The 26,768-nt window shown below is 44.8% G+C and overlaps 1 protein-coding gene across 1 annotated transcript in view; it reads left to right on the top strand.

The window, feature by feature from the left end:
* Nucleotides 1-2,822: 2,822 nt before the first annotated feature.
* LRRC9 (leucine rich repeat containing 9) overlaps nucleotides 2,823-26,768 on the top strand; it is an 81,808-nt gene continuing 57,862 nt past the window's right edge. Inside the window, exons 1-11 of the mRNA XM_077820586.1 lie at nucleotides 2,823-2,887; nucleotides 4,377-4,467; nucleotides 5,814-5,899; nucleotides 8,500-8,718; nucleotides 9,347-9,487; nucleotides 11,906-11,969; nucleotides 12,601-12,671; nucleotides 14,740-14,922; nucleotides 16,727-16,882; nucleotides 20,061-20,269; nucleotides 22,736-22,867. Of these exons, the coding sequence (XP_077676712.1) occupies nucleotides 5,852-5,899; nucleotides 8,500-8,718; nucleotides 9,347-9,487; nucleotides 11,906-11,969; nucleotides 12,601-12,671; nucleotides 14,740-14,922; nucleotides 16,727-16,882; nucleotides 20,061-20,269; nucleotides 22,736-22,867 (1,223 nt within the window). The 5' untranslated portion in view covers nucleotides 2,823-2,887; nucleotides 4,377-4,467; nucleotides 5,814-5,851. The remainder of the gene's footprint in view (nucleotides 2,888-4,376; nucleotides 4,468-5,813; nucleotides 5,900-8,499; nucleotides 8,719-9,346; nucleotides 9,488-11,905; nucleotides 11,970-12,600; nucleotides 12,672-14,739; nucleotides 14,923-16,726; nucleotides 16,883-20,060; nucleotides 20,270-22,735; nucleotides 22,868-26,768) is intronic.

The raw sequence follows: 26,768 nt of genomic DNA, 5'->3' as shown, positions 1-26,768 counted from the left end.
TCTCAACTGAAACTAGTATCGCAGAGCTAGAGTTTGGGGAATACTATGTTTTTAACACAAGCATAAATGCGTTAAATTTTCATTTTTAAAGAGAACAGAATGCTACCACCTTCCCTTTTCTTCCCACTGTGATAAGTGAAGGACCTGGGGCCTGATTCTTCCCTTGTTTGGTCTGGTGTAAACCCAGAGTAACTCAGCTGAAATCAGGACACTTACAAATCTGGTCTCAGGAGAGAATCAAGGCCCGCCATTCTTTTTATCCTAACGGAGATACAACACTAGATTCATGCCTAGGGAAAGGCCATAGCAGGATGGATGAGACTCCTTGAATGACATAAAAAGAAAAGGAGAACTTGTGACACCTTTGAGACTAACAAATTTATTTGAGTGTAAGCTTTCGTGAGCTACAGCTCACCTCATCAGATGCATTCAGTGGAAATTACATGTTCACATTCTACAAGGGTTCGTGCTGCTTTCGGCTCTAAGGCAGATAATTCTATGTAGGTTTCAGAGTAACAGCTGAGTTAGTCTGTATTCGCAAAAAAAAAAGGAAAAAGAGTACTTGTGGCACCTTAGAGACTAACCAATTTATTTGAGCATAAGCTTTCGTGAGCCACAGCTTACGCTCAAATAAATTGGTTAGTCTCTAAGGTGCCACAAGTATTCCTTTTCTTTTTGCGAATTCTATGCAGGGATTTCACGTAGGATTTCAGAGGTGGGGTGGGACTGGAGACTGCTTTGTATCCTTCCCAGCAAGAGAAGGCGGGGTAGCTCGCCTCTCCCCTCTGCACTGCCAATGCCCCTGCTGTGAGCGCTTCGCCCAGGGAGTGACCCTTGGTGCTGGGCCTCACAGACGACACTGTGTGCAGGGGTGGGCACTGGGGGGCAGGTCTGAGCCCCTCTTTCCCCCCCCCCGGAGAGAGACTGGAGGGCAGGTCTAAGACCCTCATCCCCCCCTGGAGAGAGACTGGGGGGCAGGTCTGAGACCCTCATCCCCCCCCCGGAGAGAGACTGGGGGGCAGGTCTGAGACCCTCATCCCCCCTGAGAGAGAGACTGGGGGCAGGTCTGAGCCCCTTTTCCCCCCCCCTCCCAGAGAGACTGGGGGGCATGTCTGAGCCCCTCTTCCCCCCCCTCCCAGAGAGACTGGGGGCATGTCTGAGCCCCTCTTCCGCCCCCTCCCAGAGAGACTGGGGGCATGTCTGAGCCCCTCTTCCCCCGCCCCCAGAGAGACTGGGGGGCATGTCTGAGCCCCTCTTCCCCCCCCACCCAGAGAGACTGGGGGGCATGTCTGAGCCCCTCTTCCCCCCCCTCCCAGAGAGACTGGGGGGCATGTCTGAGCCCCTCTTCCCCCCCCTCCCAGAGAGACTGGGGGGCATGTCTGAGCCCCTCTTTCCCCCCCCCCCCCCAGAGAGACTGGGGGCATGTCTGAGCCCCTCTTCCCCCCCCTCCCAGAGAGACTGGGGGCATGTCTGAGCCCCTCTTCCCCTCCCTCCCAGAGAGACTGGGGGGCATGTCTGAGCCCCTCTTCCCCCCCCTCCCAGAGAGACTAGGGGGCATGTCTGAGCCCCTCTTCCTCCCCCCCCAGAGAGACTGGGGGGGCATGTCTGAGCCCCTCTTCCTCCCCCCCCGAGAGACTGGGGGGCATGTCTGAGCCCCTCTTCCCCCCCTCCCAGAGAGACTGGGGGCATGTCTGAGCCCCTCTTCCCCCCCCCCCCCAGAGAGACTGGGGGGCATGTCTGAGCCCCTCTTCCCCCCCCCCCCCAGAGAGACTGGGGGCATGTCTGAGCCCCTCTTCCTCCCCCCCCAGAGAGACTGGGGGGCATGTCTGAGCCCCTCTTCCCCCCCTCCCAGAGAGACTGGGGGCATGTCTGAGCCCCTCTTCCCCCCCCCCCCAGAGAGACTGGGGGGCATGTCTGAGCCCCTCTTCCCCCCCCCCCAGAGAGACTGGGGGCATGTCTGAGCCCCTCTTCCCCCGCCCCCAGAGAGACTGGGGGGCATGTCTGAGCCCCTCATTTTCCCCCCCCCAGAGAGACTGGGGGCATGTCTGAGCCCCTCTTCCCCCCCCTCCCAGAGAGACTAGGGGGCATGTCTGAGCCCCTCTTCCCCCCCCCCCCAGAGAGACTGGGGGCATGTCTGAGCCCCTCTTCCTCCCCCCCCAGAGAGACTGGGGGGCATGTCTGAGCCCCTCTTCCCCCCCTCCCAGAGAGACTGGGGGGCATGTCTGAGCCCCTCTTCCCCCCCCTCCCAGAGAGACTGGGGGCATGTCTGAGCCCCTCTTCCCCCCCCCCCAGAGAGACTGGGGGCATGTCTGAGCCCCTCTTCCCCCGCCCCCAGAGAGACTGGGGGGGCATGTCTGAGCCCCTCTTCCTCCCCCCCCAGAGAGACTGGGGCGCATGTCTGAGCCCCTCTTCCCCCCCCTCCCAGAGAGACTGGGGGCATGTCTGAGCCCCTCTCCCCCCGCTCCCAGAGAGACTGGGGGGCATGTCTGAGCCCCTCTTCCCCCCCCTCCCAGAGAGACTGGGGGGCATGTCTGAGCCCCTCTTCCCCCCCTCCCAGAGAGACTGGGGGGCATGTCTGAGCCCCTCTTCCCCCCCCTCCCAGAGAGACTAGGGGGCATGTCTGAGCCCCTCTTTTCCCACCCAGAGAGAGACGGTGGATGGAACGACGGACAGGTCTGACCTCCACTCCCCCCGCGCGCCACGGTGGAGAGAGAGGTGTAAGCCCCGCCCCCACCGGTATCACGTGACACCGTCTTTCCTCCGGTTTGCTGCTCCTCCGCGTGGGCGGGGAGATGGTTTCCTAGGCGACGGCAGAGGCTGCCGAACACAGCGCGCGCCGCGCTCAGCCCGCTCCGGCCCTGCCCACGCGGGGTCCTTGGAGGCCCAGGTACGTGACTGCCCCGGCCCCCTTCCCACCCCGCCTGGCCCCCCTTCCCACCCCTCACCCCAAAGGGGGTAACCCCCCCGCCTGGGCCCCATTCCCCCCCTTGCCCCTAAAGGGGGTACCCCCCGCCTGGGCCCCTTCCCACCCCTCACCCCCAAAGGGGGTAACCCCCCCGCCTGGGCCCCTTCCCACCCCGCCTCACCCCATAGCGGGTAACCCCCCCGCCTAGCCCCCCTTCCCACCCCGCCTCACCCCATAGCGGGTAACCCCCCGCCTGGGCCCCTTCCCACCCCTCACCCCATAGCGGGTAACCCCCCCGCCTGGGCCCCATTCCCACCCTTGCCCCCAAAGGGGGTAACCCCCCCGCCTAGCCCCCCTTCCCATCCCGCCTCACCCCATAGCGGGTAACCCCCCCGCCTAGCCCCCCTTCTCACCCCGCCTCACCCCAAAGCGGGTAACCCCCCCGCCTGGGTCCCCCTTCTCACCCCGCCTCACCCCAAAGCGGGTAACCCCACCTGGGCCCCTTTCCACCCCTTGCCCTGAAAGGGGGTGTCCCCCCATCTTGGCCCCCCTTCCCAGCCTTCTGTCCCCAAAGGGAGTGTCCCCTCTGCCTGGGTCCCCTTTCACAGCCTTCTGCCCCAAAACGGGGTTTCCCCCATCTGGGCCCCCCTTCTGCCCCAAAGGGGTATCCCTGCTGGTGCCCCCCCTTTTCACTCCTCATCTCCCAAAGGGGGGTGTCCCCTGCCTGGGCCACCCCCTTCCTAGCCTTCTGCCCCCAAAGGGGGTATCCTCCTCCTGGGTCCCCCCTTCCCATCTCTCACTCCCAAAGGGGGTATCCCCTGCCTGGAACCCTTATCTCCTTTGCAGAGCCTGGGATCTCCTGCGTGGCACCCACCTTCCCAACACCCCTGACCTCCAAAGGGGGTATCCCATGCCTGGCACCCTTCTTCCCAATCCTCTCCCCCTCTCCTCCAAAGGGTATCCCCTGCCCAGCCCCCCACACCTATCTACTCCCAGGAAGGGTTTCCAGCCCCTGCTGCCTATGTTGTCTTCAGATATTTCTCCCCCGCCCCCCCCGCAACTGAATTAAGCCCCCTCTGCACAAAATCCAAAACAGTAAAGGAGTGGGGATGCTTGCCTCTCCTCACTGTGGGAGGTTGCTGATGGAAGACTCAGTAGTTATTGTTTTCCCCTCTGCATCAGTCCTGAGCGGATACCAACTGACATTGTGCCAGCACAGGACATTGCCCTGCTAGAGGTGATGTTAGAGACTAAGTAGGTGGCATTTTTCCCTCGGTCTTAGTAGTACAGGAACAATGCCCCCAAAACTGCGCCAGGAGTTATGCTGTTGCTGGATGTGTCATCTTTTGGATGAGTTTGAAAAAACTTTATTGATTCTGTGTAGTTCTTTAAGATCCCACGGTTATCTCTGGGATTCTATCTATGTTCTAACTCTTATCTCATTCAATTCCACTTACTTCAATTTTCCCAGCAGTTTCAACTGGATAAAATATTCTTCATTTCCTGCTTTAAACTGTTGGGTAGAGATACTTTGTGTTAAATATTGCAGCAGCATTTCAAAGGTGAGTGGAACGATCTGTTTTGTGTAGTCTGTACATATTTAATAAAATAAAAATGTGTAAAGTGCTTTCAGATTCTTGGAGAAGAAACATGCGATGTAAATTACAATATTGTTTGTACAAATATCAAGCTGATAAGGTTAAGGATTAGCTAATGTGACTGTATGTGATCATGTGTGTAACAAAAAAGTGGTCCATTCTCAGCAGGACATCTCTGTTATATTTTGATGTCTTAAGCATATTTTCATATCTGTGTATGGGTTCTTTACCTCTTAATTTGGGAATTTCCTTCTTGAGGAATAATGAATTTATCAAACATTGTGACTAATTTTAAGGTGCCTTTCCTTTGCTTTTATTAACAGCAAGAGCAACAAATTAAAAACGCAGATACTACAGATATGTGTGTTAATACAGCAAAATGGAAGGTCAAACATCTAGGAACAAAGAGTGCAGCCCATACCATAGTGCTTACACAACTGAACATGAGCTCCCAGTGTGGTACTGTGGGGGAAAAAGGACTTTAATGTATAAACAGGGGACTAGTGAGTAGGAATAGATAGGTAATTTTTATCTCTGAATACAGCATTGGTGAGACTGATACTGGAATACTGCATGTAGTTCTAGTGTCCATATTTTAAAAAGAATGTTGAAAAAATTGAGAGGGAGCAGAAAAGAGCCACTAAAATGATTTGGGGCTGCAGAAAATGCCTTACATTGAGAAACTTAAATAATTCAATCTATTTACTTTATGAAAAAGAAGATTGAGAGGTGTAAGTACTTTCACAGGGAGAAAATACCGAGTAGTAAAGGTCTCTTTAAACTAGGTAAGAAAGGCATAACGAGTACCAATATCTGGAACTTAAAATCAGACAAATTCAAGGACAAAATAAGGCACACGTTTTTAATAGTGAGTGTGATTAACCATTGGAACAAACTATCTAGGGAAGTGATGGATTCTCCATTTCCTGATGTCTTCAAGTCAACACTGGATGCTTTCTGGAAGACATGTTTTAGTCAAACATGAGTTATCAGGTTCATTATAGGGGTAACTGGATAAAATTCTTTGGTCTGTGTTATACAAGAGGTCATATTAGATGATCAGCCTTAATCTGTGGTCTCTTCTGACTTTAAACTCTGAGCATAAATAAAAAAGTAATTATTCCAAACATTCAGGACATTGCTAATTTTCTTCCATTAATGTAACTGTAATCCTGTGAAAGACACGCCTGTTCTAACTGTATCTATTTGGAACTGAGATTTTTTCCCCCAAACTTATTTGAAATTCTGTGGCTTTTAAATTATGTGGGTGGATACACAACAGATAATTATGTTGTCATTCTTTCAAGCAGATACTCTACTGTGATTATTACTTTTAAATACTCAGAAAATGATCCAAAGTCATAACCAGAACACAAAGGAAATAATTAAAGAGCTGGTAAGTTTTTGTTTTCATTATTTTTTTGACTCTCAAAATATCGGTCACTATTAATATTTTTTTGCCAAAACTATGTGGAAATATATACTTCTCTAATAATACCATCAGTGCAGGATTCTCACTCCTGGACTGTTCAGAGGGGAGTACATGGCATACAATGACAACAGGGGTCTGCAAAGGTCAAAAACCTTAAGAATGAGGGGAGGGCCACTAGTCACATGTTAAGAAGAAAAGTCCCAGGAGTGAGAATCTTGCAAGAGGACATCATCAGAGAAACAGAATTTCAAGGTAATTTTCCCTTCGTCCCTTTTTGTTGTGACGTATAGTGCAGAGATATTCAAATTTTTAAGGGGGGAGGGATAGCTCAGTGGTTTGAGCATTGAGCTGCTAAACCCAGGGTTGTGAGTTCAATTCTTGAGGGTGTCCTTTAGGGATCTGGGGCAAAAATTGGGGATTGGTCCTGCTTTGAGCAGAGGGTTGGACTAGATGACCTCCTGAGGTCCCTTCCAACCCTGATATTCTATGAAATATATGGAAATAAGCTTTCGTAATGTAACTGAACAAAATAAACCCACAGCCTTTACTTTACAAGTTCTTAAAGCCTATCTTGCACCAGGTAAGTCAATGGAAGCTTTGCCGTTGACTCAGTTGGGAGTCGGATCAGGCCATTAGTGAAGTTAATGGGAGTTTTACCTGGTAGGTACTGAAGGAAGAGGCTCAACAGTATTTATTCTTTTTTGGAAAAGTCATGTTTTGCTATTTTGTCATGTTTAGAACTTTAATGAAATTTTATGTAATTTTTGTTTTCTGGACAGCGATTTGTATTTACTATGGCTACGCTGGTGGTGGCGTGAAGGGTATGTGTAGCTACATGCTGCAGTGAATAGCAAGCTGCATCCATGCTGTGCTGTGTCCATGTGTCAGTGAAAGGCTTCCCTCTGCCTGAGTCTTTCCCAGCTGTGAAGAAGGGCTCCAGCTGGAGTATTTCTTTGCGGGGAAAGGCTGCAGCAGCAGGCAGGCAGCAGGACACTACTCTGCTAAAAACAGTAGTGTAGACGGGCATGTCTTGGGCAAGTAGAGAGCCATGTAGGGTATGTACTCATGTATATCCCCACACCCATCAGGCATGTCTTTACTTGTGTTACCTGCTCAAAATTCTCCGTTACTCACACACTCCAGGAGCACCCACCTTTACCCTGTTCCCAGAGCTCAGGCGTAACCCTGTTAATTTAGGCACCCACTCTTACCCTTCTGTGGGCTCGTAATCTTACACTCTGTGGCTTTGCGGGGTCTTTTACTAGTGAACGAGCCTTACACAGTAATAGCCTGCTTAATCTCTATTTCTTAACAATTACCAAAACAAAATGCACACACTAAACATACAATGCTCACCACTCCAAATAAGGCAGATGAACTTTTCTTGATGGCCAATCAGGATTAGGTCATCTGGGGGACTCCATCTTCTGCACGGTGTGGTTGGCAGGGTGTTGAGGTCTGTCAACTCTTATTTTGTGGCTGTGTCCTGAAATTGGTTCCCAAGAACTTCCTTTTGGACCCCAGTTTATATAGTGAAGCTTGAGTCATGCTTAGCTATACCTTAACCAATCATTTTACTGAAATATTACTAAACAATTCTCTAACCAATTATATGCCACCACGTTAATTGATTTACACCCAGCAAAATTAATTATGTAACAGACAGAAACAATCAAAGAACCAGACAAAGACCACACACATAAACAATAGAGAAGTGGGGACCATAAAGACAAAACAAGAAATGGGGATTTTACAGCCACAACTATTGATAAGTGATTGCTTGCTAGACAGAATGCTATCAAACTAAGTTTTCTTTAATCACCTTAAAATCTGTTTTTTTATTTGTTGATGGTGGGTACTATTAGGACAGGATTTCCTTCTTAACAGCCTGATATTACATTGTTTTAATGTTATTTAAATGGAATATGAGGATGTGATTTTCTGCTTCTTGGCTGCTGCTCTCTTAATATGGCTGCAGACAAAGGCCTTACAATATGGCTACAGGAAAAGGCCTTATCCTTACACTTGCCTAACGAGTGTCTCCCTATCTACGCTGCTGTTTATATCCGTGGTAGGGGGGCTACCCAAGTATATACTTTACACGCAGCTGAAAGAAGCATGCAGTGTAGACGTACCCTATAGTTCATTTGAACCAAGTACTCCAGAACTGAAAAAATAGATTACTGATCCACTACATCATATATTCCTTTTATCATATAAATATATGATAAATGGAAATGTATTTTGGTGCTTTTTATAATTACATTAGGATACAATTGGATATTTTGTTAATGAAACAGGAGGTGCATTTTGAGGCTAGAGCTGAACTTTGTCATTGTGAACGAAAAACTAAACATCATATACCAGATGTGGCCAAAAACATTACAGAGTTGCATACATATTTGAAGATGAGGGCAGGAGAGGTGGGACTTTTCAAGGGCACGAATGACAATTAAGCAGCCACCTCCAATTGACTTTCAGTGGGGGTTGGGTATTCTCCTCCAAAATGCATTTTTCATACCAGAGAAATAAAAAGAGCAATAATAGTCGTGTTTTATTTGCAGTGCACTTCTAATGGATTGTCTTATGAGAAAATTGATCAAGAGGGACCAGAAACGTCTACACTGGAGATGTTTTTTTCAGGTTATCCCATGATAGCAGGCATGCCATTTTTCCCAAATTTGACAACTCTCACTCTCGTTGGACAAAGCATTCAGAAGATTTCAGATCTGGAGTATTGTCCATTACTCAAAAACCTATGGATTGCTGAATGTTGCTTAACGGTAAGTTAACTCTATGATTTTTCTTTTCAGGTAACTGATCAGATTCTGATTCCCTTACTCACACTGAATAGCACATTCCTGCAGTGGTAATCCCACTGATGTCAATCTGCCTACTCGAGGAGTAAGGTACTACTCACTGTAAGCAAGGGGGTTCAGGATCTGGCCCTCTATTATCTGTAATCACACCAGTTGTTAGATCAGAAAAGATTCTATTTTAGATGATCAAGTTACCTCTTTTGATAATTTTTATATTCTTGCATGGTGGAACCCCATTGTTGTGTTTCTAAAACAACTTTTTAAAATACTGACACTACAGAGTACAAATCAATTTTAGGAAACTGATAAGAAAAATGTTTTCTTGAAAATTATATCGTTTTAAGAGAATCACTTCAACATTCATCAAGAAGTGCTCCATCAGCTACAGCTTTTTCTTTATGGGCCATATCCAAAGCCCACTGAAGTCAGTGGGAGTCTTTTCATTGATGTGATGAGCATTGAATTAAGCCCTCTAAGACTGACTTGCCACGTTGCTCTCTAGTTTTCTGTATAGATATACTGTATGTTGACGAGCAGGATTTCTTTCTTCCTTGTCGTTCATTGAGAAGTAATACAACTTCTTCTAATGCAGAAAATTGATGGTCTACAACACTGCACTAATTTGGAAAAGCTTTACCTGTACTACAATGAAATTTCTACAATTGAAAATCTGGAGACCCTAATGAAGCTGGAGATAATTTGGTTGAATAACAACCAAATTAAGGAGATACAGGTGAAAATGTTTTTTTTTTCTCCTTTGATTTTCTCCTAGCTAATCCATTCTATTTATGCCGCATGGATCCAATAGTATGTGAATACAACTTATAAACTAAGCTATCTTTTAAGACCATTAAACCACAAAAAGGTTTAACCACAGTCATAAAGAATTAGGGCTGAAACATCAAGAACTAATGGCATATGCTATGGTATGCTGCATATACATAACAAAATCACCCACTTTTCTGAGACCTCTGCATTTCCTGTGCACACCAAGGTGATTTCAGGAAGGGACTTGAGCTTTAAATCTGAGTTTTCTTGTTTTTGTCAGGATCTCAGAATTATGTCAGTGCTTTTTTGCTTTTTTTTTTTTTTTTTTTTGCAATTTATTTCCATTTTAATGGGTTTTCAGTAAAAAAGGTAAAAACAAAAAAACCCAGTCACCTAAATCTGTCTCATGGAGGAAAAATAGGGAAACAAGCCGTCAGCCAGAGAGTTAAAGGGGCCCATTCAGCCAAATGACTATTTCAAACATCCCACAGAAAATGGTGATCCTATGGAGAAGAGGAGGAGGAAGACTGCTCTGGAGTCTTCAGTGATGTGGGTGATTGATACAGGAAGCCTTCTGCTTCCTCAGCCCTCACAGAACTTCTTCCAGTTAAAAAAAACCAAAACAAAACAAAACCCAAAGTTGGGAATCTGCCTGTTTCTCCTGACCTGGCTGCACTAGTGCTTGGTACTACCACTGCATGGGCTAAATAGCTCTGGGTGGCAGAAAATAATAGATCTCAAGACTCAGAATTAGAGAGCATAGGAGGAGGAGGAACTCTTTTGCAGAGGCGTTTGCTGTCCCATCTTCTCTGTAGTTCCCTGAAATTAGATTTTGCACAGCTTGAAAAGTCACAAATCTGTTTTGCTGGATTGGACCCCTTAGAGTTCTAGTTAGCAAAGGGCAGCCACTTTCAGTGTAATAAACTGATACTTTTTAATAGCTTCTGCCTTTTTTCACTTATAAGAACATTTGGCCTTGCCACTCACTTTACAGCCCAAGGGCACTTGCAGCCTTTAGCACGTCCATGTGCCGTGTGGCCTTGCTATCACTTGGTAATATCAGAAGAATATTTTGCAGTTACCATTTCCTTTCCTCATGGTGTTGTGTCAAAGCAGCTCATATGCACAAGCTTTACAAAATAAATGGATGCCAGTCTACTGCTAATCTTTGGGATGGAGTGCTCATCACAGAGTAAGTGGGAGCTCTTGCAGTCAGAGTGTTGTAGAGGGAGCTGTGTAAAGGGAGGAAAAAGGCATAAACACAACCTTCTGCCAGAAGAGGACACACCTGCCTCTCTCCACCTCGGGGGAGACGAGAGGAATCTCAATCCCCATCTTCAAATGAGTGTGAGAAACAGCAGAAGAGAGATTCTAGCCTAAGATGAAGATTTAGAGAGAGAGAAGAAATTGACAAGGGCAGATTAAGCCAGGAGTCTTGGAATTTGGATACTACATTCAGAGGGCTTCACAGGGAACAGAAATTCTGAGGTAGAGGAGTGAAGTGGCAGCACACCACACAACTCAGTGGTGCTGTCTGATGCATGTTGAAGTACCCTGGGCATAGGAGATTGAGTGAGAAGTGGAAGGAAAACAGGTGTGAATCCTAGTGAGAGGAAGAATGGGGCTGATCTGGAGTCTGAGACAACCCACTAGACTCCATTTAAACCCAATCCATTCATGGACATTAATGGAGAAAGAGGAAAGACTGATGGGAATGGATAGAAAATAGAATACTGGAGAGATTACAGTGGCAGAGGATAGGCGTAGGGAGTGATAAAATAGGGGATAAGATGATAAGGGGAGATTAGTGCTGTGGAAAATGAGAGAGAGAGAAAGTAGTGACTGAAGAGTTAGGGCTTAGGAAGAACAAAATGAAAGGAGACAGAGTACATTAATAACATTATTTATTGTGACACATCTAATATATAATAATGCTGGCATCTCATCCCAGGACATTATGATCTCCATCACACAGAGAAATGATTGACATCGCTACTGCATCCCACTGTGATGTCCCAAGGCTGAGATATGGGCTGAAGCCAAAAGTTAGTGAATACCCAGGACATGGGATATTGTTCTGTTAGGTTTTTGATGAACAGTTGTGAAGCTAACGAGCTGCCAGACTGAGTTTATTTTTAATTTTAGTGTAAATTACAAGGCTTTCCAAAGTAATTCTTTTTGAGCAGCATTCATTGTCTATTTACATGCCAGAACAAAATGAAGCTTACAATGAAAGCTAATATTGTTGAATAAAAATGTGACTAGACCCTTACCAAATTACTCTTAAATCGGAATGATCTGCCTTCCGATTTTTAGTCTATAGGAACTTCATCATTTGCAATATTGTATTAGACTGAAGCTTTATCTTTTCAAATATTTACAGGGATTACACACTCAGCAGAATTTAAAGGAGCTCAATCTGGCTGGAAACTTAATACGTAAAATTGGTAGGTGATATTTACTTGACGCCTGGCATTTCTGCTTAGTAATTCTTATTGCTGTGAGGTCTAATGTATATGGACTTGATTCTGCTCCCATTCAAGTCCACAGAAAACACCTATCAACTTGAATGGTGCAAAATCAAGCCCTGTATGCCCATTGCTGCTCCTACTGAAAGCAGCGGCAAAACTCTCCTGGCCTAATTCTCATTTACATTAAAGCCCTTTAACCTTGTTTTGGCTGTGTAAAAGAGCCGTAAAATGGATATCAATGGAATGTGCACCCACTTTAAGGCTCCTTTACACAGCCTGAGTTGGTTAGATGGGCTTTAGTGTACATGAAAATCAGCTCTTTATTGACTTAAGTGAGAGTAGAATCAGGCACTATATTTTTTTTTTAAACAGCAACTAGTAAATCTGCTAATTTTTCTCAGATTCTTTTTTATGTTAGGTTTGGTTTTGCATGGAAAAAGAAAAGGTTGCTCTGCATAAGATCTGTTCACTCGTGATAATGAATTATCTTGCGCAATTATATTTTGTGGTTAAAACTCGTATGTCTGATGAAAATTTGTACTTCACTGAGTACAGTAGGTGCAACCATATTCTCTTTAATTCTATTTGTCCTTGTGTTTTATTTTAGGAACTTGCTTTGACCCCAATGAACAACTGGAAAGATTAAACCTCTCTGGTAACAGAATATGTTCCTTCAAGGTATGTTGAGGCTTCACATTTCATTTTTATGTTCTTTTAATTGTCACCTCAGTCTCAGTAGCAATCAGGCTCTTGATTCTAGTTGATCAGTCCTGGTGGTTGGAGTGGTGGTCGAGGACAGGTACCAAGGGTTGAAGCCAGATGTAGAGCTGAGAGCAGGCCAAGGGCAGTGCTGAAACTGGGGCCTGGGGACAAGCCCTGGGTCAGAATCCATAGACAAGCCAAATCAGGATCTTAGAGCCCAGAAGCAGGCCAAAGACTGATGCTGGGTTGGAATCAATCTGAGGGTCAGGAGGTGGGTGCAGGGCTGGAGCAAGGTTGAAACAGGGCCCAAATAAGGCTGAAGCAGGCTGGAACACGGCTTGGACTGGGACAGGATTGAGGTCAGGCTGGAAACCTAGGGCGTCTGTAACACTGCAAGGCAGCAGGAGGGTTCCTAGATGGGTGTTCCTAGATGCACAAACTAACTTGCAGCTCTGACGGTGAGAGTGAAATTCCTGTGCCTGAGGGGGTTCATCTGACCTGGGCCCTGCCCAGGGATAGGCTGCTGCAGAATGCTTGAGGGATGAGTCATTGAACCCACTGAAGCTCTGAGGAACTGGCTGGGGGTAAGGAAACGGAGAGTGGGGGTCAGACTCCGAAGGGAAGGGGATTGTGACTAGGAAAGAGCCTGAAGTGGGAGGAAACTGGAATGAGTCTTATTCTCCACCCAGGCTTCTAATAGGTGAGGAGAACGGGACTGGAACAAGGAGCTAGGGATGGGAAAGAGACAGGATTGGGACAGGGACATGTAATAGTTCTCAGAGGGCCAGGTAGTCTAGTGGGTAGTGCACCCAGTTTGCAGGCTCTCAGCTCCCGGTAGGAAGAGCTTTCAGACCAGTTCTAAACCCTTGTATGTAGCTTATTCTCACCTCAGGGTTTTCAGTGTCTTTATGCTATCCTCACGGTGGGTGCAAGGTGGGGTGCAGTGGAAATTAGGCTTATGCCCCCTGCAACAAAGAGCAGTTGGTAGGGGAGCCCAGGCCCTCCCACTCCACCAGGCTCCAATAAGGGCCCTATGAGAGACAACAGTGTCAGGTACTCTGGCGTGCACCCAAAGCTGCCTCCCTGGGTCACTTCCTACCATCCGTCTCCCCCAATGTCTCCAAGTCCAATATGAGATAGCAAAAGAAAAGACAACTAAACCTTCAGCTCCAACCAGGCTGAGCAGGCAGTCTTCTTTCTCTCAGGGAGGCTTTTTTGGCACTGTTGTTCAGGAGCCCTTAGGGTAGGTCTGACTTCCTCTCTGTTCTGAGCTGAGTTGCTCGCTTTTAAGCTTCCTCTCCATCTTGAGATAGCAGTTCCAAGTATGACCTCAGACATGTCTGTTTGCAGGAGAATGGGCTTTGAGAAATCTGAGTGGAATAGCACTGGTTCCTGGATCAGCTGGTCTTGTAGTGTTCTAAATATTTTGTCATAGTTTTTGGTCCAACGGACCCTTTTGGGTTCAGGTCTTTGAGCAAGTTTGTCAAAGGGGCAGCAATGGTAGTGAAGTTTGGAGTGAATCGCTGACAGTACCTCGCTAATCCCAAGAAATAGTGAACTTGCTTCTTTGTGGAGGGGATGGGGCAGCCTGCTAGGGCTTGGAGTTTGTCCACCAGGGGTCACAAGTGTGTGCCCCCCTCTCCTCCCCCCCACTGAAGATCCTAGGTAGGTGACTTCACAACACCAAGGGGAAAACAGGTAAGTTATTGTTACAGGTTAGCTATTCCCTGCTAAAATTCACAGGTTTGGGAGATATGCTGCCAGAGAGAGTGACCACTCCACAGTTTCTACTTGTCTCTCTCCGCTGTATGGAGCTGGCTTCCAATAGACTCCCTGCAGGGTTGCTTCTCCGGGGCTGGGGGAAGAGGACGACGATACTCCTGCCTTTAATACTACCCCAGATCTGCTTGATTTTGCCCCCTTGCTGTTGCATATATCCTCTTAATAATTAAAAGTAATGTTCTGCCTTCATGCTGAAATGCAGACTTTTTGAAATAAGGACCACCAACATGTTGTTGATTTACTATTTTCATTGTTTTTCCAGGAACTCTCTAATTTAGCAAGCCTACCGCATTTAAAAGATTTGAGTCTGAATGATCCTCAGTATGACCCCAATCCTGTTTGTCTTCTCTGTAATTATGCTACACATGTGCTGTATCATATGCCTCAGCTTCAAAGGCTGGATACATATAATGTGTCTCAAAAGCAAATCAAGGTCCTGGCAGAGGTAAGGATAAGCTTTTCACCACATAGCTATGCCAGCAATATTTATGACCTCTTTTCCTCTTTATTTATCAGTTTTTGGTAACACACTTCCACTGCCCAAGATCGGTCTTTCAGCCAACAAAATTGAAGTGCTTATGTTAAAACTAATACCATGCAGTGTTGCCAACTTTTGTGATTTTTATCATGAGTCTCACAATATCTGGTGATTGAATGATTATGAAAGAATCTCAGCGTTAATTAAAAAAAGTAAGTTTCTACTCCACATGCGGAGAAAAACTTGGAAACGTGAAACCTAAAGGCTCAAAACCTGAAAGCAAATAAAACTAGCCCAATCTTTATTATTACTTTTAAAATCTCGTGATTTTGGGAGGCCCAGCTCATGATTTTTGAATGCTTGGGGTTTGCCTTATTGGCCACCTTTCTTTGTTGGTGAGAGGCAGTGTTGTTGTATTGAAAGAATCCATTCCCTCCCTTTGAAAACTGATTGCAAGTCCTTTTAAAATATATTTTTCATTATTTAAAAGGTTCTATTACAGAATGCAAAGACTGCCTTTAGATAGGTATTCTGTAAACAGATTACGGTTCATAGAATAGCAATAACTACAAGCAAGTTAGCTGAAAATCAAGCATAACTTTGTTTTAAAAATAAAAAAGCTTACTAGTATTCTCATATACAGTTTCCATGTATTCATATTTTATATTTTTTTAAACATTCTTAAACAACGATAATATTTTAACGAAGACAAATCATCCAATGTGCAATATATAGGCTTGGAAGGATTAGGTTTTTATTGGTAAATGTTAATTATACCATACACACACACAGGTGAAAAATATTTCCATTGATAACGAAAAATTACAGATAGACAAAATTAGAAAAATGCTGCTTGAGGAACTTAGAGTTTGATTTTAAGGATATTTACTTTGTATATTTTGACATGATGTTGACCACTTGTGTTTTAACGGTTATAAAGCTTTAACTTTTTGAATCTCAGCATATATCATTAAATAACTATTGTCTGACCCCACTATTGTCTGCAACTGAGAAACTTTAAATTGATAAAAATACAAAAAATGACTACTGTTGAAATCATAAGAAAGTAAAAATTGAACTCTGCTAAGCCTAGCAGTATACAATACCTAGGGCTTCTGATTTTTCAGTTGTAACCAATAAACACTGATAAAATGTCCCTGATATTACAAAAATGAAATCAGTGTTTATCCAATAAACATTGGAAAAACACTAGAAATGGTTAATTGTATCTAAGGGCTTGTCTACATGGAGCAGACGTGGACTCAGGGTGTACATTTCTAAAATGCACAAACATGTTGTGCATTAATTGATCCATGTAGACCCTGTTGGTGCACGCTAAAGTTTCCCTAATGTGCATTAATGTAGTGCTATTTGAAACAATACTACATGGATCACTTGATGATTACCTGTTCTGTTCATTCCCTCTGGGGCACCTGGCACTGGCCACTGTCAGAAGACAGGATACTGGGCTAGATGGACCCTTGGTCTGACCCAGTAGGGCCATTCTTATGTTCTTATCTAAGTGGACTGGGAACATCACAAAGAGATTGAAAACAAACCCCCCCAAATGAAATGAATGAAGCCCTTACAACACCATAAAAATCTAGTATACAATTCCAGAAGTGATAGTTTAAAATTTAAGAGCCAAACTTAAATATAAAATTTAATGTCACAAGGTTGCTGAATTATTAGAAAACAGCCTGTAGGAACAATTATATTTTGCTGACATTATTCTGATGAATAACTTTTCCTGTTTTCCTGACACTTGAAGGCTACAGTGATGAAAAAGATAATGTACTATAACATGCGCGTAAAGAGTGTTCATAGGCAGCTCAATGAGGAGCTTGAAAAGCTGAAAGAAAGAAAATGCAAATTGCAGAAATTGCCAGAAGATCGAATAAAATTGTTCAACTGCAACATAAAACATGTAAGTTTAAATAGTCGAAAATATCAAGAAAACAATGTATCCTTTGACAGAAATTTTAATGTCTATCATGGGAGGAGATATGAGTTTGGATGAAGAAATTCTTTTATAGGCTTATTTGGCTAAATCATGCCTTCAGATATACCCATTTGGGTTGGACAATGTAACTGAGTGCAGAATATAGCCCAAAGTTCTTAGGGGCTGATCAACTGATTGAAGTCAATGGAAAACTTACCTTAAAAAGAAAAAAACAAACGAAAAACGACAACCCAGCGTTTATTCAAATGCCTAAGCTCTGTTTAAAATAAATTACTTGTGCCGCAAGTTGATGCCTCGCCTATCGTCATCACCCCCGGCAGACCCACCTCAATCCAAGTACTGCAGGGTCCTCTTCCTGGCTTGGCCCTATGGCCATGTCGCTGTTAGTGTTTTTCCCCCTTCCAGAAAGAGAGGGGGGATATTTCAGTTCTAGAGTCTGGCCACTTCCCTACTCCCAACTCAAGATGAAATCATTGTACAATTTAAGCCTGAAATGCTTGGTAAATTAATACTAGAAATGAAGGGTAAAATATTTTCATTTCTAGAGGATTTATGGACCCTTTATTTTTCTACCATTTTCTGCACTACAGAGGGCCAGCACAAAGCCTGTGAAGTAATTACCTCTTACTCAAACCCTGTTGAGGCCTCAGTTTTACTTAAGTGACACATTTGCCATCCTGCAATACAGGTGTGAATTTCACTGAGGGTTGCCAACTTTCTACTCGCACAAAATTGAACGCCCTTTCCCCACCCCCCTCTGTGGCCCCGCCCTTCTCCGAGGCCCTGCCCCCACTCACTCCGTCCCCCCCTTCTTCTGTCGCTCGCTCTCCCCCACTCTCACTCACTTGCTCATTTTCACTGGGCTGGCTCAGGGAGTTGGGATTTGGGAAAGGGTGAGGGTTCGGCTAGGGGTGCGGACTCTGGGGTGGAGCCAGCAATGAGGAGTTCAGGGTGCAGGAAGGGGCTTTGGGCTGAGGCAGTGGGGAGGGAAGTGGAAGGGGGTGAGGGCTCTGGTTGGTGGTGCAGGCTCTGGTGTGGGGGCAGGGATGAGGGATTTGGGCTGCAGGAGGAGTTCTGGGCTGCGGGGTGGAGCCAGGGTGTTCAAAGTATCGGAGGGGGCTACTGGCTGATGCACGGGGTTGGGGTGTGGGAGGGGGTATGGGCTCTGGGCTGGGTGTGCAGGTTCCAGTGTGGAGCCAGAAATTAGGGTTTTGGGGTGCAGGAGGGGGGTCCATGCTGAGGCAGGGGGTTGGGAAGTGGGGGGGGGGGGGTGAGGCTCCAGCTGGGGGGGGTGAGGCTCCAGTATGGGGCCGGAGATGAGGGATTTTGGGTACAGGAGGGGGCTCTGGGCTGGGACTGAGGGGTTTGGAGTGTGGGAGGAGGCTCTGGGCTGGGACAGAAGGTTGTGGTGGAGGAGTGAGGCTCTGGCTGGGGGTGTTGGCTCTGGGGTGGGGCTGGCGCTGAGGGGTTTTGGGTGCAGGAGGGTGCTCCGGGCTGGGGCAGGGGGTTGGGGTGCGGGAGGGGGTGTGGCCTTTGGGAGGGAATTTGGGTGTGTGGGGGGGAACAGGGTGGCGGAAGGGGGTTGGGGCATGGGAGAGGGTGAGGGGTGCAGGTACCAGGCAGTGCTTACCTCAGGCAGCTCCGAGAAGCAGCGGCATGTACCCCTTCCGGCTCCTACACAGAGGTATGGCCAGGCAGCTCTGCATGCTGCCCCATCCACAGCTGCTGCCCCCGCAGCTCCCATTGGCTGTGGTTCCTGGCCAATGGGAACTGAGGAGCCAGCACTTGGGGTGGGAGCAGCGCGTGGAGCCCCTTGGCTGCCCCTATGCCTAGGAGATGGAGTGGGGACATGCCGCTACTTCCGGGGGCTGCACAGAGGCACGGTAGCAGGGAGGCTGCCTTAGCCCTGCTGTGTCACCGACCGGAGCCGCCAGGGTCCCTTTTCGACCAGGCGTTCTGTTCGAAAACCAGACACCTGGCAATTCTACTTAAAATGAATTTACCTAAATCTCAGTTACGGTGCTGCTCAAAAGAAATCCTAAATTGCAATAGCAAGGGAGTTGTATGTCAGCACTGTAGTGCGAAGGGTTCAATCCTGGATGCGGGTAGTGAGGGGGATGAGAGCCTGGCCTCCTTGAAATGAACAAGGCCAAGATTTCACCCTGGGTGCATTAGAAAAGTCAGTGAGTCTGTTCAGGTCAGAGCTGAGCTATTTGTCATCTTGGTCAGTAAGGGAGCAGTGTAACCCTGGCTTCACTTCTGCTGAAGTACTGGCTTTTCCCCCTAAGGTGATGGCTACTGAGCACCTCATTACTATGCTGTAGAGCTGAGGTTGGCCCCTTTGCTCCAGAGTAAACCTGTCCTCATTTCTTTAACCCACGCACTTGTCGGTGCTGAGCACCCATGACAAAGAGCTTGTGGATGCAGATGCTAGCTCAAAGTTCAGAGCATGGTTTATCTTTTAGTATAACATGCAGTTGTTGTCTGTATCCCTGCTGAGCATATCCCTTCTGCACCTTCCTCTGTGCACTGCAGTTTCAAGCCCTAAGTGAGGAAACTTATACAGTGCCTGCCCTCACCATGCCGAACTTTAGGTTGTGCTGATAGTCTCTCATATTCATGAGTATCAAATTCATATAAAAACCTCATAGCCATGACAATATAAGGGGATAAAGGTCCATGACAGCTGAAGATATCCAGGAAGCAAAAGGAAAAGGAAATTCAAATTTAAACACAGTAGGCTATCAGGAAATCATTATTTCATATTCTTGATCATAATATAAGCTACTACAAGCCATAAAAATGTATTTAGTTCTAAAAGAGTGGGAGTTTCCACTTTGCAGGATATATCATAACTGAAGCCGTGTTCAGTACATGTTTTTATTTGTTCCAAGTTTGTCAAGTTTTTAAGTAACTTGTTACAAATTGCAGAATTATTTAACTAAATAAACAAGAAGATTCTATTGTCAGGAAAAAATCAAGAAAATTATTGTTTTATTAAATTAGTTTTCTGGTAAATATTTTCATGGTCACTTTATAGTGTATAGTTAGAAGACTTATCTTCTGTGGAAAAAGAAATACTGTAATTTTCTACCAAAACTTCACCTATTGCCTTTGAATCCTGATGCATTCTTTTTAACAGCTGGAACATGAACTGACAGAGCTGCAGACATCAGGCAAAATCCAGAATAACAAATCTATTAAGAGTAAAAGGCTGGAAATTGAAAAATCAATTGAAGATGGTGAGAACACGGATGAAGCCAGTGAGGAGTCAAGTCTTGAGAGGAAGTTCCTTCTGAAATTAGATGCACTGAGGGAAAGGATAACATTCTGGAACAGAAAACTAGATGAGTATGTTTAGTGAATTGTATAAAAGCAGCAATGTGAAATATGTATACATTCCAATTCATTGTAATGGGGCTTGGTAATTGAAGGGACTGATAATAGGATTTGTAGCCTGTGTTACATTTATTTCAGCTGAGGTCCAAACTGATAAAATTAATGACTTTTGGAATACTGTTAATATAGTTTGGGAGAAAGAGTTCTGTCCAGAGGACTGGAAGAAAGATGTATTTTATAAAATATCAAAGAAAGGCAACTTAAGGGTGTGTGATAACTGGCGAGGAAAAAACTACTTTAGAACACAGAAAAGTTGAACAGAATTAACCTGGGCATAGATGAAGTACTGAAATAATAAGCAAGCAGGCTTTAGATTAAAAAAAAAAGAAGTGTAGATCACATCTTTATCCTGAGATGATTGATTGAGAAAGGGTTGCCCACAGACAATTAGTCTTGAACTTCATAGATTTCACCAAAACTTTCACCTGCATTCATGGAGTCACTATTGAAGATCTTGCAACGATATGGGCTTCCTAGAAAGGTAATGTCACTGGTCGAGATGCCATGTGAAAGTTCAAACTACTGCATAAGGACAGAAAATGGAGAGACTGATTAGGTTGATATTACTGGCGTGCAGCAGAGTTTCATCATCTTTTCGGCGTTGTGATGGATTAGGTGATGCAAAAAGCAACATCAAAGGAAGATACAGGACTTAAGTGGAGTAAAAGAAAAATTCAAGCTCTTGACTTTACATGTGATACTGAATTTTGGCAAATGCTAGAAGCTCACAGCAGGAAATTTAATGCATTCAGCCTTCTTGGCTTGCTGAAAATACTTGGTGTTCACTTGTGCGATAAAGTAACCAATGCTGCTGATATACAAAGAACTGACCAACAGACTGCAGAGACTGTGATTCAAGAAAGAAGGTGAAGTGGTTTGGACATATACGGATGTCAAAAAAGGGTGTTTCTAGACCAACCCTTGACTGGACACTACTTGGCAGAAGATGAAAAAGAGGATGACAACAGGTGACATAAAAAAACCATTGAGAGAGATGCCGCTGTCATGGAAACAGACTACAATGGAGCAAGAAATGTGTCACTGGACACATTGCCTCATGTGCCACAAGTCCCAAGAACATCTAATAGAAATAAAGTAAATAATAAAAGTCATTAAAATGGCTGTTAACTACCATATGTGAACTGAGAGTTGCTGGATTCAATCTACTTCCTAGTAGACAGGTGTCCTTATTTAAAAAAATTATTAGCAGTCTCAAAGATAGGACAAGGATTGAACAAAAATGTCTAGAACCAAAATTTCTTAGCCATGTAGGACTAGTGAATGGAAAAGTTTACAGGTCTTGAAAACATTGATCCAGCAAAATGCCCTGGCAAGTCCGGAGGTATTCGTCAAATTTTAAAAATTCATGCCAGTCTCATTACCATTGGATGCTAATAAAGCATTGAATTTTTAGTTCTAGGGATTCTTCAGATAGTTGGTACTAAAATCATATTAGATTTCAAGTGGGAAAATAAAAAATGAGAGTTAACTGGTTTTTGAAATCTGATACCTCGTAACTATTTAGAAAGGAATGTTTGTTACCGAAAGAGAATTTGGATTGCTAGCTTAACAATAGTAGAAAGCATTTTATTATATTCTATGGTGTTTTACAAGACAATGGTCCTTAGATCTATCATTGATCCTTCAGTTTAGCCAGCGCTTGCTTTATGTGCTTTGGTGTCTTGGGCTCTTACACCATCCCAGGGTACAATGAAAAGTGGCAAAAAATTCTGTGGTGCGTCAGACCTAAAAGAGAACCAGATCATGCCAGATTTTTTAACTGGTGAGCAGGAGGTGGTTTCCAGAGGGAGAGTCCTGGATGCCTGTCAATGAGGAGGGGGAAGAAGCATGCACACTTCTACTGTGTCAGTTCAGTAATGAAACAACTGAAGGAGTTGGGAGTGGGGAGGGGTTGAATATATTGCAACCTGAAATGTCCTGAGTAGCCACCTATATCAAGCCTGTGCCTTAAGTCACCCCTGGAGCTACCAGTGCTCCTTTTGCGGCGGCACTTCAGACTAGCATCATTTTCAGTACTTCAGAGAAACTAAACCTCTCTTTTACTCCTACAGATGATCCCTCAAATTAATGTTGGGGGTGGAGTGAGGGAAGCTTACCTGAAGATGCCTATGCTGTAGCTGTCTTGTTGATCACTGCAGGTCCTCACCCTCCAGTGCGGTAAAGCCAGCACCATTCACAAACATCCAATTCACTTATAATTTTTAAGAAAAATAAGTGGAAAGAAAACTAAAGAATGTGGCTCCAAGTTCTTATATGTAGAACAGAATAAGTCCATAAAAAGCCATCTCAATCCCTATTTTTTTCTGAATTTGCTATAAAAAAGCAAGATGAATTTTGTGTCTGTCCTTAGCATTTATTATATTCCCACCAAAATTTACCATGTTGTTTCTGTTGCAGAATTGAGAAAATTTACCAGATGGAAGTTAAAAAAAAGAAGAAAAGCAATAGCTTAGTAGTGCAGTTCTTGGTGACTGAATTGGAAACAGTGGGCAACACTCGCTTTGAAGAAGGTTCACCAAGTGATTCTTGGTAAAGTTATTTTAGACATTACATTTTAAACCCTGTTTCTGCGGCCCAATGCCACCCACAATTCTTGATAATTGGGCTGATCTCTTCTCTCTGCAGCTCATAGAGGCAGATCAGAGTTTTGAAATGACGTGGTTTGGCTATACCCACTGTGCTCCTGCTTGCTTCCAGTTTCTCTGCCTCTGTGGCTGCCTGTGGAAGGCGGCAGCTTTCATAGCTCCCTCCTTCACATCTGAACAAGCTAGTAGACAATGCTTCAAAATCTAACAGTCCCTTCTGATGCCGCATCATGCCTTTGAGAAAGAGTACAGACTGGCCTTCGCACAAAGGCATTCCTTTCGGACCTCATCCTTACAGAAATACCAGCAAAGAGACAGCAGGCTCCCCAGATGAAAGCTGTGGAACCATGGCTTGGAAAGAAAGCCCCAGGAGAATCCTGCTGCTCCCAAAGCCTCTCTATGACAAAGACCACCTAGGTCTCCCCCCCAGAATGGAAGCTTGGGGGCAGGATTTCCCAGTTCCTGGAGGAATGTGTTGCTTTGCTCATGGACTAGTGAGTGAGGGATATTCCCTTGAGTTACGGGCTCCACCCCATCCGTTTTTCATCCAGTCCCCCATTTCAAATGACCCCGTAAAGCACAGTCTAAGCTAGAACAAGATTTCTCACCTCCTGGGTATGGGAGTGATATAGAGCATTCCCTCACAAGAAAGATTCTCAGGGTTCTGCTCCATCTTCTCTATCATTTAGAACAGCGGTTCTCAAACTGTGGGTCGGGACCCTGTTTTAATGGGGTTGCCAGAACTGGCATTAGACTTGCTGGGGATGAAGCGGAAGCCTAAGGGCTTCAGCCCTGAGTGGTGGGGATCAGGTTACAGGCCCCCCTGCCTGGGGGAGAAGACCTTGGGCTTTGTCTTTGGTCCACCCAACTGGGGTCATATAGTAATTTTTATTGTCAGAAGAGGGTCAAGGTGCAATGAAGTTTGAGAACCCCTGCTTTAGGAGCATGCAGGGGGAATCCGAGCCATTCTAGATCTCAGAAGGCTCAACAAATGGATGAAGAAAATGAAGTTCTGGCTGAAGACCCTGACTTCTATAGTGTCATCCCTGTCCCAGAGGGATTTTCTGTCTTCTGTGGATCTCACAGATGCATACCTACATATCCTGATCAGAACATGCCATTGCAGGTTCCTAATTGCCTACAGCAGAAAGCATTATCAATATCAGGCACTCCTACTATGCTTACCCTCAATCCCCAGGTCTTTACAAAGATTTGGTGATAATCATAGCCAGACTCAGAACATGGGAGAGCTATCTATACCCCTTCCTGGAAGACATTTTTATCAGAGCTCCATCCCCTGTAATGGCACAAACAACTATGTTTCTGACTTTGACTCTCCTGCAGATGCATGGTTTTATTATTAACATCCAGAAAAACACCTTGATTCCATCCACCCAAATAACTTACTTAGGAGCAGACATAGACACCTTGATAGCAAGGATATATCCATCTCTCGAGAGGTTCCAGAAGGTTCAAGACCTCCTTGCATTGTTTTGGAACTGCAAGAGGCCCACGATCGCAGTGAGCCTTCAACTGCTAGGCCTCCTAGTATTGTACATACGGATTGCCCCATGGACACAGTCACTCATCGTGCGCCTTCAAGGGCTTCATCTTAATGGTATGGGACTACACCCCTGAGTACATGAAAGATCAAATGAGGATCCTGGCACAGGTGATCAACTGCTTAAAGTGGTGACCAGCTCAGGGCATTGCTTATGCCTTCCAGATCCCCTGATCCCCATAACTGACCTCAATCTAAAGAGCTGGGAAACATATCTAGGGTCCCAAACAGCTCAAGGCTTCTGGAACTTGGAGGAGAGACCCATAGCATAAACCTCCTAGAACTAAGAGCAGTCAAGCTGGTGCTATGAAGGTTTCTGTCCAGCCTAGAGAGGAACCGCTTGCTGATTTAGTCAGACAACACAACCACAGTCACATATGTGAACAACCGAGAGGGAATAAGAACCCCAGTACTATGTGCTGAAGTTACCCATTTTTAACATCTTGGGAATAACTCCTCTGGAAGCAAGCAGGAGCTGAGGGGCCTGGCCAGTTCACATGGCTTCTAAACTTTGAGCTGCAGAGAGAGGAGAGTAGCTGAGACGTCAAGGATGTGGGAGATTCTGCTAGCAGAAGGGAAATTATTGATAAATTTTCTGTTCTTACCATTCAGAGTTAGTGAATTTTAACAAACCTCCCCTGCCGCCCCCCCCACCCAAAAAAAACAAAACAAAACACCAGTTAATACATTGTGACCTGAAATTCTCTGAAGGAACTGTTTTCTTCAGAAACATGTGTAGGGCTAAATCTGACCTTGGCCTAAGTAGGCATGACTCTCATTGACATTTGCTGGGAGTACTACGTGCTTATGATATGGATAAACTTAGTCCTGGTGGTTAAATTCATGACCCCGGCTTTGTACGGGAGAACTACATAGGAGCTTAGAGAGAAATGGAATCAGTATCTAACCCATGGGCAGAGCGTGGAGTGGGCATGCAGCCCTTCTATAAATGCTATTCACGGATTGAGCAAGAGCAGTGAACTATCTGGACTCATAGAAGTTTGTGACCTTTGGATCTGCCCATTTCCATATCTCTCTACCCTGCCCTATATGAAACTAACACAGAGCCCATCAGTGCTGCATGCAGGGAATGCATAGTCACCCTGCTCACCTTTAGGGAAAGGTGCAAGAAACTCTAATATAGACTTATAGAATAATGGGCTTGTGGAAGAATTTACTTCCTAACCCTCAAGTTATTTATTGCCTTATGTCCTGAAGTATACAATTTTATCATCTATTTATTGTGGTATATAAGCTATAATAAACCATCAGTAGAGCTCAAAGCACTTTACAAAAGAGGTAAATATAATTATTCACCATTTTACCGATGGGGAAACCAAGCCACAGAGAGAGGTAGTGATTGTTCAAGGTCATCCAGCAGACCAGTGGCAAAGCTGGGAATAGACCCCATACTGTTCTGTCCACTGGGCCACGCCACCCTCTCATAAAAATACAAAAATACTCTCTCGCTCTGGTACCAGTGTTTTTCTTTAAAATGCAGAGAGCGCTCAAAACGAAAGAAGACGTTTGTTCTATAAAACATTCTTCAAAAGAAATTCAGTAATTCAAAAAAAAATAAATTAGTCCTTTATTTAATAAAATGTTCCAGTAGCTATAATCATGACTATCAAAAAGTACACAAATATTTTGGAAAAAAATAGATCTTTTATTGTGGGGGTTGGGGTCTTCTTAGTATATCTAAAACTGAAATGTGACTGTTTTTGTAATTTGTTCAATAGTTATTTTAATTAACATTCACTCCATTGATGCCTGATGTAAAGGCATAAAATGTCTAAGGATTCCATTAACTTTTAGGTAAGTTCTTTGGACCAAATGCAACACCAGAGGTTTGGGGCCTCATTGAAGTCAATTGAAGTTTTGCCATTCATTTCAATGGAGCTGTGTTGGGTCCATAGTAATACTTAGGCACAGTAGAAGATAAATATTCCATTATTTGTATAGTATATATTATCAAGACTTTGATTCCTCTGTAGACTAATTATTTGCTATCTTTTTTTATATTTTTTCACATCCAGGAAATTCTTTATAAAATAAGATGGTAGATAAAAGAGGAATATGGAAATCTGAAATGACTAATAGCTATTTTAACTACTGTGGCAGCAGTGACAGCGAGCTCCTGGATAGCTTTACTACTTGTTGTAAAGAAGCATTAAAGGTTGTTTACATGATCTCAGTATAAATAACCTTGACACTTTGTTGAGGGGAGACTCAAATTTAGGTTGGCATTATTTCAAGGACAGTTTTCTGCTTGAGTATTCCAAGC

This window comes from Eretmochelys imbricata, chromosome 6 (genome assembly GCF_965152235.1).
Source record: "Eretmochelys imbricata isolate rEreImb1 chromosome 6, rEreImb1.hap1, whole genome shotgun sequence".
Classification (NCBI taxonomy): Eukaryota; Metazoa; Chordata; order Testudines; family Cheloniidae; genus Eretmochelys; species Eretmochelys imbricata.
Note: the sequence above shows the minus strand (reverse complement) of the source record. Positions and strands in the feature narration are given on the sequence as shown.